The 20,680-nt window shown below is 40.5% G+C and overlaps 6 protein-coding genes across 6 annotated transcripts; 5 read left to right on the top strand and 1 right to left on the bottom strand.

Moving 5' to 3' along the window:
* Positions 1-1,710: 1,710 nt before the first annotated feature.
* LOC144463507 (STING ER exit protein) lies at positions 1,711-2,814 on the top strand. Its single transcript, XM_078168155.1, has one exon. It carries the CDS (start codon positions 1,846-1,848, stop codon positions 2,521-2,523), a length of 678 nt encoding a protein of 225 aa, XP_078024281.1. The 5' UTR covers positions 1,711-1,845; the 3' UTR covers positions 2,524-2,814.
* A 5,064-nt stretch (positions 2,815-7,878) lies between these two features.
* LOC144463509 (histone H2A-like) lies at positions 7,879-8,456 on the bottom strand. Its single transcript, XM_078168157.1, has one exon. It carries the CDS (start codon positions 8,397-8,399, stop codon positions 8,013-8,015), a length of 387 nt encoding a protein of 128 aa, XP_078024283.1. The 5' UTR covers positions 8,400-8,456; the 3' UTR covers positions 7,879-8,012.
* Positions 8,457-8,760: 304 nt separating this feature from the next.
* Positions 8,761-9,328, top strand: LOC144463508 (histone H3). The gene has a single exon (XM_078168156.1). The coding sequence runs from the start codon at positions 8,771-8,773 to the stop codon at positions 9,179-9,181; it is 411 nt and encodes a 136-aa protein (XP_078024282.1). The 5' UTR covers positions 8,761-8,770; the 3' UTR covers positions 9,182-9,328.
* A 1,496-nt stretch (positions 9,329-10,824) lies between these two features.
* LOC144458331 (histone H2B 1/2-like) lies at positions 10,825-11,222 on the top strand. The gene has a single exon (XM_078168376.1). It carries the CDS (start codon positions 10,838-10,840, stop codon positions 11,210-11,212), a length of 375 nt encoding a protein of 124 aa, XP_078024502.1. The 5' UTR covers positions 10,825-10,837; the 3' UTR covers positions 11,213-11,222.
* A 2,194-nt stretch (positions 11,223-13,416) lies between these two features.
* Positions 13,417-14,685, top strand: LOC144463510 (metallothionein B). The gene is made up of 3 exons (XM_078168158.1): positions 13,417-13,573; positions 13,702-13,767; positions 14,469-14,685. The coding sequence occupies exons 1-3, from the start codon at positions 13,549-13,551 to the stop codon at positions 14,558-14,560; spliced, it is 183 nt and encodes a 60-aa protein (XP_078024284.1). The 5' UTR covers positions 13,417-13,548; the 3' UTR covers positions 14,561-14,685.
* A 3,441-nt stretch (positions 14,686-18,126) lies between these two features.
* On the top strand, positions 18,127-19,233 carry LOC144463506 (STING ER exit protein). Its single transcript, XM_078168154.1, has one exon. The coding sequence runs from the start codon at positions 18,265-18,267 to the stop codon at positions 18,940-18,942; it is 678 nt and encodes a 225-aa protein (XP_078024280.1). The 5' UTR covers positions 18,127-18,264; the 3' UTR covers positions 18,943-19,233.
* The last annotated feature ends 1,447 nt before the right edge of the window (positions 19,234-20,680 follow it).

The following is a 20,680-nucleotide window of genomic DNA, read 5'->3' as shown; positions in this document are numbered from 1 at the left end:
ATCCTGGCATATTGGTACGACAGGCAGACTATGCAGGTAAAATGGGGGAATATCTTATCCTCTCCCTTCAGAGTTGGCAATGGGGTACGGCAGGGTGGGCTTCTATCCCCAGGCCTATTCAGTACATGGATGACCTGTCAAGGCAGTTGAGAGATTGTAGAACAGGGTGCATAATGGGTAACACCTTAATCAACCACTTTATGTACGCTGATGATTTGGCCATTATATCTCCCAGTAGTGCAGGGTTCCAACAGCTTCTCAACATATGCTCAGACTATGGAGTCAAGTTTGACATCAAGTATAATGCCAAAAAGAGTATGATAATGATATGTAGGACCAAGAAGGATCAACATCTTAATTTCCCGGGTTTCTATTTGTCTGGTCAAACCTTGTCTGTATGTACCAATGCAAAATATCTAGGCCACATCATCAATGATAAGATGGAGGATGACGCTGACATGCTTAGACAGAGAAGAATGCTATATGTCCAAGCCAATATGTTAGTGAGTAAATTTCACTACTGCTCTGGTGAAGTGAAGGTGAACTTGTTTAGAGCTTACTGCACCCCTATGTACACAGCCCCCCTTTGGGTGAGGTATAAGAAAGAAAGCTTGCGTAAACTCCAGGTTGCATATAATGACTGTCTCAGAATCCTGCTCAAGCAGCCCAGGGGTAGTAGTGCCAGCAAGCTTTTTTGTGATTTAGGGATAAACACCTTCCAGGCCACCCTGGAAAGACTGATGTTTAAGTTTATATGTAGACTGCAGGGGTCCCAGAATAATCTTATTATACAGTTGACCAACCCAAGGTGTAGTTCTGTTAGATACCAATCCTATATGTGGAAACACTGGTATTTGTGCCTTTTATAAAATGTGTATAAGCACTTTTTAAATTGCATTTTTTTGCTGCTCTTATTAGATGCCTTTTACTGAATATCCACAAGTACTTTTTAATATAATGTGATATAACGCCTTTTTATTGTATTTTTGTTTTATGTACTGTATGTGATTGTATGTTTATTTGGACGTTGGGGTCTGCAATAAAGTTTGATTGATTAATTGATATTTATGATTACATTTCTGTGATTATTTTGGGGGTGGCAGTGCGTGGTTATCTGTCTTAGCAAAGCACTTTTTTAATTTAAATTTTGAGCATATCTTATGTAACAGAAAAATAGGGAGTGTTGCCCTCGGTTAAGACACTGTGTAGTTAATTGCAAAACAAACAAAAATACCCCCAAACAAACAGATGCACTTCATGGATAGGGCAATTTGAAAAAGATAAAGATAAGATACGATTGGAAAAAAAGGCAAAAGAGGCACTCTGATTATGGTTAAAAATCCTTTTATTGGAGTTGAAATGGATAAACCAACGTGTTTTGACTAGAGCCGAAACATGATGGTTTATCCATTAATCAGTAATGGGTTGCATTTTTGGACTGCCTGCTCATACTATAGGTAAGCTGGCCAGTCGTATTTTTTTGCTTTATTGTTTTTGTCTTGGCCTATAATTTCTTATCTTTTCAGTCATTTTGTGACCCGTGAGATTTATTTTGGACCATCAAATGGGGCTCTGTAGCATGCGTGGGATTTTATTTATTATTTTTTTGGGCGCAAACAATTTCCACGCAAACTGATGTGTTCATTTTGGCCTGTTATCACGCGGCGGAACTAAAGAGAGAAACTGTGGTTTCCGGTAGGAACAGTAACAGTGACGCACACAGGAAGTGTGGCGTTGTTTTTGTGTTCCGGACAAACGTTTAACAGGAGTTTCCGTCGTTATGGCGTCTCAACAATAGCGTTTAAATAGACTTGACTGCTAATAAAATACATTTCGGGGCCAAACATGCCGAAGGTGGTGTCTAGAAGTGTCGTGTGCTCGGACACCAGGGACAGAGAGGAGTACGACGACGGAGAAAAGCCTCTCCATGTGTACTACTGCCTGTGCGGTCAGATGGTTTTGGTATTGGACTGCCAGCTGGAGAAGCTTCCCATGAGGCCCCGGGACCGAGCCAGGGTGATCGATGCGGCCAAACATGCCCACAAGTTCTGTAACGTGGAGCAGGACGAAAACGCGTACATCAAAAGGGCCGAGGGCATCGAAAGGCAGTACCGGAAAAAGTGCGGCAAGTGCGGCCTGCTGCTCTTCTACCAGCACCAGGCGAAGAACAACCCGGCCACCTTCATCGTGGACGGAGCTGTGGTCAAGTTCGGGCAGGGCTTCGGCAACACCAGCGTGTACAGCCAGAAGCAGCCAGAGGCTCCCAAGAAAGTCCGCGTGATGATGACCAAGCGGACCAAAGACATGGGCAAGTTCAGCTCCGTCACAGTGTCCACCATCGACGAGGAGGAGGAGGAGATCGAGGCCAGGGAGGTGGCGGACTCGTACGCCCAAAACGCCAAAGTGATTGAGAAGCAGCTGGAGAGGAAGGGCATGAGCAAGAGGAGGCTACAGGAGCTGGCTGAGCTGGAGGCCAAGAAGGCAAAGATGAAGGGCACCCTCATTGATAATCAGTTCAAGTAGAGGAGACTCAGAGGGGCGACACTGGGATATCCACTGGAGATCTTCCTCCACAGTGGAACCATGTGTTATCTGTCCAGCACTGTAGTAGAGGAGTTTGTCAGCCAGTACTGGACAGCGCTATAGAACAAAGAGTGGACAATATTTGGACATATCAGTACAAGACTGATGACACACAATGATTTGTGCAGATGTTTCATAATAAGGTGTTATGGTTGTGTACCTTTAACTTTGTTAAAACTTTTTTGTATATACATTTAAAGACAAAATAAACCTGTTTGATATTTTTTAAAAGTTTCTGTTCTGTGTGTGATATTAACCGTGGTGTCTGTGAGTCCTGCCATAATCTTAAGGTGTGCAAAATCATGAGTTCAAGGTTGCTGATCTTAAATACTGTGAAATAGTGTGAAGAGGTCATGAAAATGTGTTTAGGTGCACACTTCTGAAAATGTCTTAAATATGAATCTTTGAATAATCAGTGTGACACTGTACAGGGAATTGGTATATTCTGAAGTCGTCATTTATCAAGAAATATCTTTAGGTGTTACATCATTGATGGGACAAACCAGGTATCAGTTTAGGCTGATGTGATGAACATTTTCCAATTTTTTTCTGACAGGTTATATACTAAATCAATTGGTTAATAGAAAAATTCTCTAGAACTAATCAATATTGAAAATACTATGTTGCAGCCTTTTATAAACAGGATTAAAACCTGCTGTCACCAGGCCTTTGCTCACAGAAGACATTTTGACATGTCACAGTAGAACAATCACAGGTGTAAATAATGGAATTATTGATGGCTGAATTTCATTTCACTGCCTCAGGGTGCTGGTATTGTGCATCTCTGTCATGGCCTAAAGGGGAACACCTGAATAGTGTAGAGCCATGTTAATATTATTACCCAGACAGTAGACAGCAGCAGCTACATATGTGGTTTTTATATTCTGATGCCCCTAAATGTTATCATCAGTTATTTTGTAAAGAGATCTGTATGTTCAGATGTGAAACCACAACTTCAGATTTTTCAACCATAAGTCAAACTCTATAAAATTATATGTGAATATACATCGAATTTGCAATAATTAACACCACTAGCAGGATTAAAAAAACTTGTCTTTTTAAAAAATAATTTGATGTTAACATATTAGTACAGTATTTATGATGTTTATAATGATGTACACAGTGGAGACAGACGTTTGAGGTTTTCTGTGTCAGACAGCGATCGAGGAGACTGAGGAATTTAGGCCAGTGTTTAACTGGCAGGTCATTCCTGTAATGTGGGTCAAAACAGAGCAGAACAAATCAAAACAATGTGTTTTATAGACTGGATCATAACTTGGCCTCAGCTGATATAAAAGTATTTAAAAGTGCAGATGTAGGCTTTTCTGTCTCTCTTTAAAGAAAAAAAAAAGTTTAAAAATGTCTAACAGTTATTCTCAAATACAAAATGTAATGTTTACCGTCATTTCACTGTACATTGCAGACAAACCCTGATATGAGAAGGTGATGGTCCCAGAACACCTAAAATTTAAACTGATGTCGCAAAAGTGTTCATTTAATTATTTGTTAAATGTTCAAATCAGATAAACAGTGTTTTTGAGGCCAAAGTGTCCTGAGAGTACAAACTTTTGAGATTAAGATTGTCAAGACAGGAAAAGCCCAGGTGAAACTAAAAACCGAATGACGCACACCTGTGCTTTTCCTCCTGAGTCTTGATAAAATGTGAAATCACTGATTATTTTTATTTTATTTTGACACGTTTTATCCATCCATTTTCTAACCGCTTATCCTCTTGAGGGTTGCTGGGGGGCTGGAGCCTATCCCAGCTGACATTGGGTGAGAGGCAGGGTACACCCTGGACAGGTCACCAAACTATTGCAGGGCTGACACCTTTTAATCATCTGTAAAGGTTTTTGTGTTATTTTAAGCTGTCAGGTAGATCAACACGTTTTGTTCTTTTGGACCAAATACATAGATCTGCTGATTCTATTTAATTTACAGAAATACTGAATTTGACATGTATAATTATTTAAATATCCTGATGATGTGGGGCGATCTAAAGGCACAAGGCTGACTGATGGACCCAGTGGCCATGGAAACAGATCCAGCTGATACAGATTAAAGCTTTCTGTTTTGTGGTCAAACATTGTACAATACAAGCAGGGCTGTGATACTCTATCTGTTGCATAACAGAGGGAACAATTGTACATGCTGTATTATATAATGAAGTAGCTCTGGGGCTTTGTTCCCTCATGATTTGTCCTAACTGAGCAACAGACTGTAGCCTGGAAGCAGACATCCATCGACCAGCTGGGCTTTGTGATTCAAGCGGCAGCCACCGGTTTCCTCTCCTGAGGCAACAGCAACAATATAGAGTAATATAGAGACTCTTGTTTGTAGTGACTGGAAATCAAATTAATGTTGGAGCAGTGGAAAGCAGTGTGTTTGATAAAAAGCAGAACATCTTAGGATTTGTGCTGGATGGAAGAAATACTACTCTACATAGGCGTTTCTAGCCCATTTGGGGGGTGCTGAAGCACCTCTAAAATTTGAGATTTTTTTTTTTTTACTGCATGTCCTTTTTTTTTTAACAAGCTAGAAAAGTGTCATAACCATACAGTACTTGGTTGAAACGTAATATTTTAACAACAAAAATACAGCAAAACAATCTCGTCACTCATCAAAGAAACCACCACACGAGAGTGCTGATGAGACATCCAGAAATATGACTTATGACTTCAAGCAACATGTCTATCAAGTTCACTTAATATTACAGTTATGCCTTTTCTTTATTATTATTATGTTTATGTGTTTGTATAGCCATTTACTTATTTACTTACTGTGTGAATGTTTCTTTATGCTGTTTGTCTGTTGTAGACAAATGAAATTAGAATACTTGTAGGATCCATATAAAGCACAGCCCACATAAAGACAGGTGAGTACAGTACTCTCATCTCTTTCTTTTGTGTATGCTGGGTTTATTCATGCTCCTTACAGGAATAGAAAAAAAAAGAAAGAAAAGAGAAACATCGATAATCAAACAGGACATAAATAAATTGATAAACTGATAGGGATTAAAAAGAGGACAAGAGGCTCACTGGTCTGCTCTACTTGGGGAGATTATTCTGGATCTTAGAGGCTCCTGACACAAAAGGCACAGCCCCCTCGGACCTGCAGCCATGTCTGTTGACATGCTTGATCAAGCTGAGTTTATTATCAAAGATGACACTAAGATTTTTACAGTTTGGGGCTGTATTTGGGACAGCGAGCACAGTTTTTAAGTATATACAAGCAATAACTGTGCAAATAATAATTACCTCAGTCATACCAATATTATATTTAACCACAACAATGTTTGTCACATTATTACAAACATTGTTGTGGTTTAAAGAGAGAAACAACAGAGTGCTGCAGTGATGACATTTTCTGAAGGCAACCAGGAAGTTAACACTGTCCTGGTTCACTCGTCAAGAATCCAGTGGGATTTAATGGATTTGTTGATGCAACTGCCAGAAGCAAAAAGCCAACATTAGGCAAGACATGAGCGACACTGCAGTCGCATGACTTTATCACCACCACACCGAGGCGAGATGTGTTCAGAGTAATGGCACTGTAGTTTCATTTAGTCACATGTTAGCAACCTCCTTTTTTAGGATATGTAAAAGCTTCAAAATTCACAAGTGGGGTAGGTCATATGGACGAACATATTTTAAGCCAAGTGAAAATCTCTTAAGATTACATTAGCACAGACCTCACTTCAGGCATCTAACCAAAAATCAATTCAAAAACCCCACTGACTTTGACTTTGGAACCAACTCTCGTTATGGCTGTGGATAACATGTCCCAGGGTATGTGACCGGTGATTTATTTATACATTATTTTATACATATTTATGTATGCCTTGCATCATTTTTTGTTCTCCCTGATAATTACATTAATTAGTATATGCTTTAAGCTGTGGCTGACTGCTGGCTGTCAGTATGACTCATGTACTGAATGTTCCTACACATTTGTTAAAATTATGTATAATGTGAAGTAACTCTGTTCTTAAAGGCAATCATCCAAAAATCAAAATAAAATGAAATGTCTTGAGGAGAAAACTCGAAAGTTTGGAAAGGTAATAGCATTGTGCTATCTATTCTGAGTGAAACTTCTACTGCACTCTCAAAGTGCTTATTTCAATTTGCAAAATTATGCCAAATAATCACGTTTTGCTAACGACTCAGCATGAATTTTAATTAATATCAGACATGTAAAAAAATATTAGCCTGACCTGAATACCATGAATAAGTAAATTTATTAAATTCAAGGTTAAATGATAAAATGGGAAAATAAAATAAAATGACTGAAAAAATAATAAGTGATGTAACAATTTTAATTATTTCATCAAAGCAATGTAAGTTATTGCACTCAACTTTCCTAACAAATGTTTTTAACTGGGTAATAAAGCTGAAAAATGTGTGAAAGTAGACTCTGCTGAAAGAAAACATTCAGCAAAAAGATGCAAAGCAACATAATTGATGTTTTATTCTACATATAATGATTATATCCGAATGTAACCTCTTTAATCACCATCATTTTGATCGATAATTGTAATTTACTGTAATTTAATTACATATTTTTTCCCCAGTAAGTGTAACTGATAATTACATTAATTTTGTAATTTAATGACATATAACCAGTTACTCATAAAGACTGAGCAGTGATGAGTTATTAAATTATACAATGGCAAATATCAAATATCATTTTAAAAAAGAAAAGATAAAGAAAGAGTTGCTTGTACAGTATAAGCATATAAAAATACAGATTAGTTGTAAAGTTACATCCCACCATAACTCTGATGGAAATATAAGACAAAACAAAAAAGCCAGTTCAGTTTTTTTTTTAAAAAAATGTATTACAGTTCAACAACTTTTTAAAACTGATCTTATTTATTTTTATTATCAACATGGTTTGAATTCCTGTTAAAATTAAACACTGCTTTAGCCCAACTGTAAACTCTATTTAAGAGATAATATAAACTTTTTTTTTTTGAGTTGGCCTCAAAATGGAGCTGTTCATTGTAATGTGTGAAACTAGAGGATAACATGTTATCAGATATGCTTGTTTTTTTTATAATTACGGTTTTAAATAAGGTGCAATTTCATTTGCAACGTCTTGTTAAAATCTATTGACAAGGTGAATTTCCCCTCCCAGAATGGGGTCAACAGCAGTCTTTGTTCTCCTGAGCACTGTGTTCATCTAATTGGCTTTCTGGTTACATTCAGGTAATAAGTGGTTTCTCAGCCAATAAAAGCTGGCTGAAAAGTTATCAATGATTTCTTGTAAATAAGTAACGACATTTTTGGAATGGAGTCGTGTACATGTTCTAGTAGGCTACACAGATTGACGCATTAGAGAGATAAGAACACAGCTCTGTCAGGTGATTGCGTGGCTCTTAAAAGAGCCTTTTTGGGGGCTAGTTTCCAGCAGTCAACGAGTGTCCAGGTTTACTTGGACTTGGCGGCCTTCTCGGTCTTCTTGGGCAGCAGAACAGCCTGGATGTTGGGCAGCACGCCGCCCTGAGCGATGGTCACTCCGCCCAGCAGCTTGTTGAGCTCCTCGTCGTTGCGGACAGCCAGCTGCAGGTGACGGGGGATGATACGGGTTTTCTTGTTGTCGCGGGCAGCGTTTCCAGCCAACTCCAGGATCTCAGCGGTCAGGTACTCCAGCACAGCCGCCAGGTAGACGGGGGCGCCGGCACCGACACGCTCCGCATAGTTTCCTTTGCGCAGCAGCCTGTGGACACGGCCGACTGGGAACTGGAGCCCAGCACGGGAGGAGCGGGTCTTTGCCTTGGCTCTGGCTTTTCCACCGGTTTTTCCGCGGCCACTCATTTTTCAGATGCTCTCTAAAGTCGGGACAAAGAGAAGTGTTCTCTCAGCAGCTGAAACCCTCCTCTATATATCCACAGAGCGCGGGACGGTTCCTGCCAGACCAACCAGAAAAGAGGCTTCATCAGAGCAGCAGAGGGCGGCCCAGCCTGAATTTTGGCGGACCCTTTGAAAGGATTTCCAGCCAATAAGCAGCGGAGTCTCGGGCGGTGGGTCGCTCCTTCAGGCGGTGCTGAGCTCCGTAGGAGTCCCTCACCAATCAGGAGCCGGAGGTCTGAAGCAACGTCACAATTTTACAGCCAGTCTCAGAGTTGAAAAGCAGCGTGTCTCCCCGTAACATTGCGTTATTATCTTGATCAGCGAAAGGAGAAGTCATGGCAAGAACCAAGCAGACCGCTCGTAAATCCACCGGAGGCAAAGCCCCGAGGAAGCAGCTGGCCACCAAGGCTGCCCGTAAGAGCGCCCCGGCCACCGGCGGCGTGAAGAAGCCTCACCGTTACAGGCCCGGTACCGTGGCTCTCAGAGAGATCCGTCGCTACCAGAAATCCACGGAGCTGCTCATCCGCAAGCTGCCCTTCCAGCGCCTGGTCCGAGAAATCGCTCAGGACTTCAAGACCGACCTGCGCTTCCAGAGCTCCGCTGTCATGGCTCTGCAGGAGGCCAGTGAGGCTTACCTGGTGGGCCTGTTTGAGGACACCAACCTGTGCGCCATCCACGCCAAGAGAGTCACCATCATGCCCAAAGACATCCAGCTGGCCCGTCGCATCCGCGGAGAGAGAGCTTAAACTCTGCTGCTGCTCCACAAAGCACAACGGCTCTTTTAAGAGCCACCTCACTCCTCACTCAAGAGCTCACTCCTCTACTCACAACACATGCTTCATCTACAGAACGGGTCGATTATAAGACGTTATCTCTAACAACCTATGGCTTACATTTCCATGCGTCTGTCATGAATAATTGGAAACAAGCTGAGGATTCGTGAAAACAACCTAAAATATTAAGACTGGGCTTTGAAGCACAGACGGAGGTCTGTTTTTTTTTTTTTTTTTTCTCCCCAGGGGTATTCTGGGCTTTAGTCTGCTTTTACAAATGTATTATATGTGGTGAGATGTAATGCTGGTAGACAGTCATTATTTGAATGATCAAATATCTCAACAAATTATGTAAATACGTTAAATCAGTATCTTGCACATCATTTTAAGAATCTAAAACATAAGTGTCTCATTATTTTGAGATGTCATTATTGAGATATGGCATAATTTTCTTAGTTTCTCATGCCTTTTTAAAAATCGTTGGTGGAAATAAGTTTCCATAGTATGTTAAAATTGTTTCATGGTGTTAACATGACATACAGTAATCTTATTGTATTCGCAAAAGCATGCAGCTATGCAATGTTTTTCCACATAATTAAGTCTTTAATTATTAATTATAAAAACTATGTATCTTGGCAGTGATTTTTACAATGCAGTGAAATATATCTGTAGACTTTGTACCTGTGTGTAGGCTGTATATGGCAATTGGCCTTAATGGACAGACATGCGTCTTTGTCCTGGTCATTAACAGACCCCTCTATGGTTAATAGGCTACTAGATATATGTGCAAACTTGTGGGACTCTTTTCCTTTCCCAGAACTTCAAACAGATGACATAAATACTGATTTTCCTTTGGATTCAAAATCTGTTGCTGCTTTTGGAAAGTTGTTGCATGTGCTGTGGTGAAGGTTGAACCTGAGTTTGTCTTTTTCTAAAATCAGGTTTGTAATGAATCATGAATGAAACATTAACCTGCTTAAAAATAACCAGTTTGCAGGAGCACCACAGTTAGCTCAGATAAATTCGACTAATTGGAAACAACTTTTTAGATACCTGATTATAAAACGTCCATTTGTCCTGTCTTTTTAGCAAGCTATCCAATGGAGAGGTTAATACTTACCTTAGCTGCAAAGCATCTGGACTATTTTATAAACCCTTTGTGGAGTATTTCTCATTAAAAAGTGCTATCCTCTCTTGTGACAGACAAAAACGCACATGTAATTAACAACATGAATAATAAATGCTGGAAGGTCTTACTGGGACTGATATTATTTGTACCTGTGCTGACTATGTCCGGTATAAAAACATCTATTGCTGTAAATGCTTTTAACTTGTTATTAAATTCATGAGGTTATGTTCAGTTTTAATGTCCTTATTGTGTAAAACAGACTATAATGTATTATAACCTGTTGATAATAGGTCTACCGACTTTTTCTTTTTACTATTTAAATAACAGGATTTTCTTTCTTCTTTCTCCCCTCACCCACCCACTGTATTGTTCCCCAGCTTCAGAAGCTGACCAATCCTGTGTGAGCGACAGCACAGTACTATTTGCATCAGGGGGATACAAAAAGTTCGCTTTCCGATTAGTACTGTTACTTCTTATAGGAGAAATTTGTTGTTCAGATCATGCCTGAAACCACCGTCAAAGCGCCCAAGAAGGGCTCAAAGAAAGCCGTGTCTAAGAGCGTCAGTAAGAGCGGCAAGAAAAAGAGGAGGACCAGGAAGGAGAGCTACGCCATCTACGTGTACAAGGTGCTGAAGCAGGTCCACCCCGACACCGGCATCTCGTCCAAGGCGATGGGCATCATGAACTCGTTTGTGAGCGACATCTTTGAGCGCATCGCCGGTGAGGCCTCCCGTCTGGCTCACTACAACAAGCGCTCCACCATCACTTCCAGGGAGATCCAGACCGCCGTCCGCCTGCTGCTGCCCGGTGAGCTGGCCAAGCACGCCGTGTCTGAGGGCACCAAGGCCGTCACCAAGTACACCAGCTCCAAGTAAATGTGCTGACATGTGATCATCAACACAACGGCTCTTCTAAGAGCCACCCACTTTATCTAAAGACATACCGTCTGGTGTGTGAGAATAAGAAACGAAGTTAAAGGTAGAAAAGTGTATAAATATGAAGTTAATTATTTTTTCTGATTTTTTTTTTTTGTCTGAACAACATAATGGTGGTAGTAGAAATGCTGACAGGGAGGAGGGCGAGCGCACAGACAAACCACTTGCTAACAATCTCTCTGCTAAAATGTCGAGTACAGAGTGAGTCACAGAAACAAAACATCTGGTAAACAGAAGTGTATATAAAGGAGCACGGAGAAAACCAAGAAACTACAGAGCACTCAAAGCACTCAGCACCAAAACAGCAGCTCAGTTGCTGTCCAAGGTCCTGTTTCATGGCATCACTGAGTGACTGCTTTTCATTTGTTGTTTCAGCCGACATCGAGCTGTGATACAGCCACCAGCTCCCACCATCATCCCTCTGTGTAGGGTCTATGCACATCATTTTCAGCACTCATGCTTGTACCTGGTCTGACTCTGCTATTACACCTCCAAACCACTAGTCTACGTCAGGTTTCTGTGAATTGCTGTTAAGTGTAGTTGTTTCAAAACACACATTAAACATGTCTTTATGGTGACATTTTCAAAGACTTGGGCACATTTTCCCTACATAACAAAATGGTAATGTTATTAGCACAAAAATGTAAAATGCCTATGGCAAAGTAGCTTAGCAGCTAGCGGACATTTCCTCTACTCATATGAAGCCAGAATAAGTCTCTCACAAGACAAAATAAAATTACGGATCACATGATTGATTTAAACGATTTCATATTAGTAAATTGTAAGAGGACACGTACAGTACATTTAATTTTGTATTTTGATGTAAGGTTTCCGGAAATACAACAGAAATTCAAAATAAAAGAAAACAGGTTAAACAAAGTAGGGTAATTATTGTAATTTAGTAGTTATATTAAAACACTGACTAGACTGGTATTAGAAATTTGTAATGTTAAAATTACCTTGTATAATCTCGTTTAAAAATAAAACTAAACAACAGGTAACATGCAAACAGCGAGCCAGATAACCCCACAATCCCCTCTGATTAATTACACTTAAACAACTAGCCTACGACTTGTGTATCTTCTAGTTTAGACATGGCTTTCAGAATCAGGATCAGAAATGCTGTAGAAATATAGGTATAAGTACGAAGTATATAAAATTACAAAAATAAAATACATGCAATGTGCTACAGTGTTAACACTATAATGTAAAATATTTAAATAATATAAATGATGTATAATGTGCTAAGTATGTGAAGTGTGTAAAAATATAAAAAATATGTGCCTTATGCTATAACACAGTGTATAAACCTAGTATGTAAAGTTAGAAATATAAAATATTTGTATAATGCTACCGTGTACAACACAATATAAACACAAGTAGGAATAAGAATAAGATTGTCCACTTGTGGACAGCATACAGGCTGACTTTAATATTATTATAACCTATTTTTGATACCGATTATGAGCTTTATTTTCGTGAGTAAATACCTAATTACATTGGCCTAAAATATTTTGCCCACCACACCAAACCCCTTTTCTCGGGGGGCTACATCGGAAGTCTTTTTTGCACCCGTGAACGCATCTCAACTACACACTCCTCCACATAAATTTGAATTTATGTCATTCACTAGATCCGTGCGCAAACTGAGCACATGACTTAGTCTAGTGATCTTCTAGTGTTTACATATTAAATAGGCGTTTCCCCTCAGATACCCCATATAACACTCCAGGGCTCCGCAATTTCACTACTGACCCCACACACACGCAAAAAAAGGAAATTATAATATCCTAATGGAGACACAGGTGTCGTTCAATGTCCCCACATACTACCTGGAAATGAAACAGTCTGTTGATGAACTGTAGTAACCTGTGTTCTAAATACTGTCGTGTATAATAGTGTTTTTCTCCGCGTAAACACGTAAATTATTCCGGGGTTTGGTGTCGCCAGAGGGGGAAAGGGGGTTCGGGGGGGTCTTACATAACGTTCAGACAACACGCCAGTGAATTCGTCCTCTCCTGGGACTCCCTCTGCTCTTTGCTCTCGCTCCTGGGTGGTTGAGAAGTCGTGTGCACAAACCTCTTTGTAATCGTCTACTACGTGCCTGCGTGCAGCGTGACAGGCGCAGTTTTGCACCCGGTGCTGTTGTGTTCAGGACCCTATAAAAAGAGCCGCCCATGCTCTGGAAATCAAAACACTGACTCGGCTCAGACTAGAGACAGAGCATCTCCACCCGAAGACAAGAAACAACAACAACAACAACAACAACTGAGAAAATGGACCCTTGCGATTGCTCCAAGAGTAAGTTATTCGTTAACGTTTCTGTTTGGTGTTATTTCTCATGGTTATAGCCTAGTATTTTGTAAGGCTATGTGTCGCTAGCAGTAGCGGACAAGGTTGAACTGATCTGGCTTGATTTTGTTGTCTAGGTGGAACCTGCACCTGCGGAGGATCCTGCACGTGCACTAACTGCTCCTGCACCACCTGCAAGAAGAGTAAGTCAAATGACATCCATATCTGTTTGACCTATAAGACGTTTCTCTGTTAACCATATTATTTTTTTTATAAAGCTCTCTATGATTTTGTTTTGAAGAGCACTATATTGGCCTACGTGAGGGATTTTGGGGTGCAGCATGTAATTCAGGAGAGAGATGGTTAATTGAATCTCACTCCAAGGTCGTTAAATATGACACTTTGTTTGGTGGTTCGGTTTAATCACCAAACCAAAGTCGTTGTCTTTGACGACCTGGGAATGAGACTAACAGTCTTTCTTCAGATGAATACTGAACCTCAGGAGATACTAATTCAGAGTGACCATTAAGATATGTCCTAAAAGCTTACAGCTTCTGCCTTTTTCCTCTAAATGCACTGGGCCCATGAGTTAAAACTTTCTCTGCACTCTTAATCATATGTATAAAATGTTTAAACTGTCTCCCTTGTGTTTCTTTTTCCTAGTGTGTATGTAAAATCTCCTTTTTACATGAAATAGGCAACTGCTCAGTAATTAGCTTAATGAGCTGGGGCAGGTGGACATTCAAAGAGGCCAGCATGTTTTACTAATTTTTGCCTAAAGTATGTTCTGACTTGCAGTCGATTATATAATGTCCTAGAATTTTTAAGGTGGTAGCTGTCTCATGGGTTTTCCCCTGCCAGACTAGATGACTTTACCACTGGTCTAACTTGTTTCTTCTTGCAGGCTGCTGCTCATGCTGCCCATCTGGCTGCAGCAAATGTGCCTCTGGCTGCGTGTGCAAAGGGAAGACGTGTGACACCAGCTGCTGTCAGTGAGGCGCCTGTGACATTGGCCTTTTCAGCCCTTGTGATGGAGCCTGTGTATACTTTGACTAATGTCTTCAGTAAATGTATTTTGTACTTGTCTTCAGTGTTGAAATAAACTTGATTCCTTAAATGTGGATGTGCTGTCTTTGTTTAAAGTTGTTGGACAGTGCAGGCTATAGGGTTTCAAGCCTCAGTATGAAACAAGCTGAGGCAGCGTTCAGCTGTGTTGCTGCAGTGTAAAGTCATCTGTCCAAGGACACCCTTTAAGGGAGGCAACATGCAAAGCTCAAGTTCTTTAAGGCTGCAGTGTTCTGTCTTTCACAATCAAATAAATTGATTCTCAAGGTGAATGTTAAAACTCGTGAACTATAGGAGCATGTTGCTGCTAACAAAGGGTGTGTGTTTTTTTTTTTTTTTTTTTTTTAAAAATAATTTGGGTTGAATGCATCAACCCAGATTTCAAAAAGCTAGTGGCATTGTTACAGCCAGTTTTACTGGGACTTCAAAGGCTTGTCTGGAAAGAACAGACTTACTTCTCAGACTTAATTTGTAAGCATTTTACAAAAGATTAAACAATTTTAAAGACCGTTAAAACTTTGGCCTTACTTTCAAATATCAAGACTGTAGCTGTGGAGTGGGAGGACCAAATCCTCCAGTGTTGACAGTATACCAACAAATAGGTTATGCCATCAATGAAAGCTATTACTGTCTAAGTGACACACACAGTGCAACATAAATCGACAATCTAACCCTCGTGTTACATTCTAGTTCTTTCTTTTTAAACACATTTGAAAGTAATGAGCACAGTATTTGACATTGATTGTACCTACATCAGTCAAAAGGCTTCTGCTGGAGTATAGCAACATCACTTGAACAAACCACATGCAGATCTGCAGCACACCATGCTACTAGAACCAATACGGTAATGACGATTTTATTTGCTATAAGCTAAAAACACCAAGCCTGGGTGGAACAGGTATGTAGCTGGCCCCCATGCAGAGGCTAAGGCGGCTCATAAGGCCTGGGTTATTGCTGGTAGACCTAGACAGGGGCCTGTTCTAGAGCATAAAAGGCTAACCAATACTAGATACAAATATGCAGTGCGCTTTGTTGGCAAGCATGTGCAAGCCTTGAGAGCTGACTCTATGGCTGGAAAATTGTCACTGGCTTCTGGAAAGAAGTTAAAAATATAAATAGGGTTAAAGCAGCATTGCCATGTAACATTGAGGGTGTATCTGGTGGAGAAAATATAACTGAACTATGGAGGCAGCACTATGCTGCTCTGTTCAACTGTGTCAGAAGTGAGCCCTACTGTACAGGTAACATAGAGGAGGAAGTGGTACACATCAGCCCCTATGAGATTTCCCAAGCCATAAGGCAACTAGCTGATAACAAAGCATGTGGCAGGGATAATATTACTGCAGAGCACTTGAAGCTAGCCAGCCCTAGGGTTGCTGTGTTGCTCTCCATCTGTTTTACAGGGTTGGTAACGCATGGCATCCTGCCAGATGCTATACTGACAGTTATTCTAGTACCTGTCATTAAAGACAAGGCTGGTAAGGTAGGGAGTATGGACAATTATCGACCCATTGCCCTAGCCAGCATACTGTCTAAGGTGCTATAAAGGGTAATAATAGACAGGGTTGGGGATCTTATTTGCACCACAGACAACCAATTCGGTTTTAAGAGCAAGCACAGTACTGATTTGTGTATTTATGCATTAAAAGAAGCAGTAGAAAAGTACAGAGGGCAGGGCTCAACAATGTTGGTAGGCTTTATTGATGCCTCTAAGGCATTTGACAGAGTCAACCATCTCAAGCGCTTCACCAAGCTGAAGCATAGGGGGGTCCCGGGTAGCATCATACGTATCCTGGCATATTGGTACGACAGGCAGACTATGCAGGTAAAATGGGGGAATATCTTATCCTCTCCCTTCAGAGTTGGCAATGGGGTACAGCAGGGTGGGCTTCTATCCCCAGGCCTATTCAGTACATGGATGACCTGTCAAGGCAGTTGAGAGATTGTAGAACAGGGTGCATAATGGGTAACACCTTAATCAACCACTTTATGTACGCTGATGATTTGGCCATTATATCTCCCAGTAGTGCAGGGTTCCAACAGCTTCTCAACATATGCTCAGACTATGGAGTCAAGTTTGACATCAAGTATAATGCCAAAAAGAGTATGATAATGATATGTAGGACCAAGAAGGATCAACATCTTAATTTCCCGGGTTTCTATTTGTCTGGTCAAACCTTGTCTGTATGTACCAATGCAAAATATCTAGGCCACATCATCAATGATAAGATGGAGGATGACGCTGACATGCTTAGACAGAGAAGAATGCTATATGTCCAAGCCAATATGTTAGTGAGTAAATTTCACTACTGCTCTGGTGAAGTGAAGGTGAACTTGTTTAGAGCTTACTGCACCCCTATGTACACGGCCCCCCTTTGGGTGAGGTATAAGAAAGAAAGCTTGCGTAAACTCCAGGTTGCATATAATGACTGTCTCAGAATCCTGCTCAAGCAGCCCAGGGGTAGTAGTGCCAGCAAGCTTTTTTGTGATTTAGGGATAAACACCTTCCAGGCCACCCTGGAAAGACTGATGTTTAAGTTTATATGTAGACTGCAGGGGTCCCAGAATAATCTTATTATACAGTTGACCAACCCAAGGTGTAGTTCTGTTAGATACCAATCCTATATGTGGAAACACTGGTATTTGTGCCTTTTATAAAATGTGTATAAGCACTTTTTAAATTGCATTTTTTTGCTGCTCTTATTAGATGCCTTTTACTGAATATCCACAAGTACTTTTTAATATAATGTGATATAACGCCTTTTTATTGTATTTTTGTTTTATGTACTGTATGTGATTGTATGTTTATTTGGACGTTGGGGTCTGCAATAAAGTTTGATTGATTAATTGATATTTATGATTACATTTCTGTGATTATTTTGGGGGTGGCAGTGCGTGGTTATCTGTCTTAGCAAAGCACTTTTTTAATTTAAATTTTGAGCATATCTTATGTAACAGAAAAATAGGGAGTGTTGCCCTCGGTTAAGACACTGTGTAGTTAATTGCAAAACAAACAAAAATACCCCCAAACAAACAGATGCACTTCATGGATAGGGCAATTTGAAAAAGATAAAGATAAGATACGATTGGAAAAAAAAGGCAAAAGAGGCACTCTGATTATGGTTAAAAATCCTTTTATTGGAGTTGAAATGGATAAACCAACGTGTTTTGACTAGAGCCGAAACATGATGGTTTATCCATTAATCAGTAATGGGTTGCATTTTTGGACTGCCTGCTCATACTATAGGTAAGCTGGCCAGTCGTATTTTTTTGCTTTATTTTTTTTGTCTTGGCCTATAATTTCTTATCTTTTCAGTCATTTTGTGACCCGTGAGATTTATTTTGGACCATCAAATGGGGCTCTGTAGCATGCGTGGGATTTTATTTATTATTTTTTTGGGCGCAAACAATTTCCACGCAAACTGATGTGTTCATTTTGGCCTGTTATCACGCGGCGGAACTAAAGAGAGAAACTGTGGTTTCCGGTAGGAACAGTAACAGTGACGCACACAGGAAGTGTGGCGTTGTTTTTGTGTTCCGGACAAACGTTTAACAGGAGTTTCCGTCGTTATGGCGTCTCAACAATAGCGTTTAAATAGACTTGACTGCTAATAAAATACATTTCGGGGCCAAACATGCCGAAGGTGGTGTCTAGAAGTGTCGTGTGCTCGGACACCAGGGACAGAGAGGAGTACGACGACGGAGAAAAGCCTCTCCATGTGTACTACTGCCTGTGCGGTCAGATGGTTTTGGTATTGGACTGCCAGCTGGAGAAGCTTCCCATGAGGCCCCGGGACCGAGCCAGGGTGATCGATGCGGCCAAACATGCCCACAAGTTCTGTAACGTGGAGCAGGACGAAAACGCGTACATCAAAAGGGCCGAGGGCATCGAAAGGCAGTACCGGAAAAAGTGCGGCAAGTGCGGCCTGCTGCTCTTCTACCAGCACCAGGCGAAGAACAACCCGGCCACCTTCATCGTGGACGGAGCTGTGGTCAAGTTCGGGCAGGGCTTCGGCAACACCAGCGTGTACAGCCAGAAGCAGCCAGAGGCTCCCAAGAAAGTCCGCGTGATGATGACCAAGCGGACCAAAGACATGGGCAAGTTCAGCTCCGTCACAGTGTCCACCATCGACGAGGAGGAGGAGGAGATCGAGGCCAGGGAGGTGGCGGACTCGTACGCCCAAAACGCCAAAGTGATTGAGAAGCAGCTGGAGAGGAAGGGCATGAGCAAGAGGAGGCTACAGGAGCTGGCTGAGCTGGAGGCCAAGAAGGCAAAGATGAAGGGCACCCTCATTGATAATCAGTTCAAGTAGAGGAGACTCAGAGGGGCGACACTGGGATATCCACTGGAGATCTTCCTCCACAGTGGAACCATGTGTTATCTGTCCAGCACTGTAGTAGAGGAGTTTGTCAGCCAGTACTGGACAGCGCTATAGAACAAAGAGTGGACAATATTTGGACATATCAGTACAAGACTGATGACACACAATGATTTGTGCAGATGTTTCATAATAAGGTGTTATGGTTGTGTACCTTTAACTTTGTTAAAACTTTTTTGTATATACATTTAAAGACAAAATAAACCTGTTTGATATTTTTTAAAAGTTTCTGTTCTGTGTGTGATATTAACCGTGGTGTCTGTGAGTCCTGCCATAATCTTAAGGTGTGCAAAATCATGAGTTCAAGGTTGCTGATCTTAAATACTGTGAAATAGTGTGAAGAGGTCATGAAAATGTGTTTAGGTGCACACTTCTGAAAATGTCTTAAATATGAATCTTTGAATAATCAGTGTGACACTGTACAGGGAATTGGTATATTCTGAAGTCGTCATTTATCAAGAAATATCTTTAGGTGTTACATCATTGATGGGACAAACCAGGTATCAGTTTAGGCTGATGTGATGAACATTTTCCAATTTTTTTCTGACAGGTTATATACTAAATCAATTGGTTAATAGAAAAATTCTCTAGAACTAATCAATATTGAAAATACTATGTTGCAGCCTTTTATAAACAGGATTAAAACCTGCTGTCACCAGGCCTTTGCTCACAGAAGACATTTTGACATGTCACAGTAGAACAATCACAGGTGTAAATAATGGAATTATTGATGGCTGAATTTCATTTCACTGCCTCAGGGTGCTGGTATTGTGCATGCTCTGTCATGGCCTAAAGGGGAACACCTGAATAGTGTAGAGCCATGTTAATATTATTACCCAGACAGTAGACAGCAGCAGCTACATATGTGGTTTTTATATTCTGATGCCCCTAAATGTTATCATCAGTTATTTTGTAAAGAGATCTGTATGTTCAGATGTGAAACCACAACTTCAGATTTTTCAACCATAAGTCAAACTCTATAAAATTATATGTGAATATACATCGAATTTGCAATAATTAACACCACTAGCAGGATTAAAAAAACTTGTCTTTTTAAAAAATAATTTGATGTTAACATATTAGTACAGTATTTATGATGTTTATAATGATGTACACAGTGGAGACAGACGTTTGAGGTTTTCTGTGTCAGACAGCGATCGAGGAGACTGAGGAATTTAGGCCAGTGTTTAACTGGCAGGTCATTCCTGTAATGTGGGTCAAAACAGAGCAGAACAAATCAGAACAATGTGTTTTATAGACTGGATCATAACTTGGCCTCAGCTGATATAAAAGTATTTAAAAGTGCAGATGTAGGCTTTTCTGTCTCTCTTTAAAGAACAAAAAAAAGTTTAAAAATGTCTAACAGTTATTCTCAAATACAAAATGTAATGTTTACGGTCATTTCACTGTACATTGCAGACAAACCCTGATATGAGAAGGTGATGGTCCCAGAACACCTAAAATTTAAACTGATGTCGCAAAAGTGTTCATTTAATTATTTGTTAAATGTTCAAATCAGATAAACAGTGTTTTTGAGGCCAAAGTGTCCTGAGAGTACAAACTTTTGAGATTAAGATTGTCAAGACAGGAAAAGCCCAGGTGAAACTAAAAACCGAATGACGCACACCTGTGCTTTTCCTCCTGAGTCTTGATAAAATGTGAAATCACTGAT

The sequence above is a fragment of the Epinephelus lanceolatus genome, chromosome 5 (assembly GCF_041903045.1).
Source record: "Epinephelus lanceolatus isolate andai-2023 chromosome 5, ASM4190304v1, whole genome shotgun sequence".
Taxonomy (NCBI): domain Eukaryota; kingdom Metazoa; phylum Chordata; class Actinopteri; order Perciformes; family Serranidae; genus Epinephelus; species Epinephelus lanceolatus.
Note: the sequence above shows the minus strand (reverse complement) of the source record. Positions and strands in the feature narration are given on the sequence as shown.

Bases quoted from the DNA above. Each gene is read 5' to 3' on its own strand.
- LOC144458331 (XM_078168376.1), top strand. From the start codon at position 10,838: ATGCCTGAAACCACCGTCAAAGCGCCCAAGAAGGGCTCAAAGAAAGCC.
- LOC144463508 (XM_078168156.1), top strand. From the start codon at position 8,771: ATGGCAAGAACCAAGCAGACCGCTCGTAAATCCACCGGAGGCAAAGCC.
- LOC144463506 (XM_078168154.1), top strand. From the start codon at position 18,265: ATGCCGAAGGTGGTGTCTAGAAGTGTCGTGTGCTCGGACACCAGGGAC.
- LOC144463509 (XM_078168157.1), bottom strand. From the start codon at position 8,399: ATGAGTGGCCGCGGAAAAACCGGTGGAAAAGCCAGAGCCAAGGCAAAG.
- LOC144463507 (XM_078168155.1), top strand. From the start codon at position 1,846: ATGCCGAAGGTGGTGTCTAGAAGTGTCGTGTGCTCGGACACCAGGGAC.
- LOC144463510 (XM_078168158.1), top strand. From the start codon at position 13,549: ATGGACCCTTGCGATTGCTCCAAGA. The intron at 13,574-13,701 runs GTAAGTTATTCG...TTTGTTGTCTAG, and splicing joins CCCTTGCGATTGCTCCAAGA to GTGGAACCTGCACCTGCGGA. The intron at 13,768-14,468 runs GTAAGTCAAATG...TTCTTCTTGCAG, and splicing joins CTGCACCACCTGCAAGAAGA to GCTGCTGCTCATGCTGCCCA.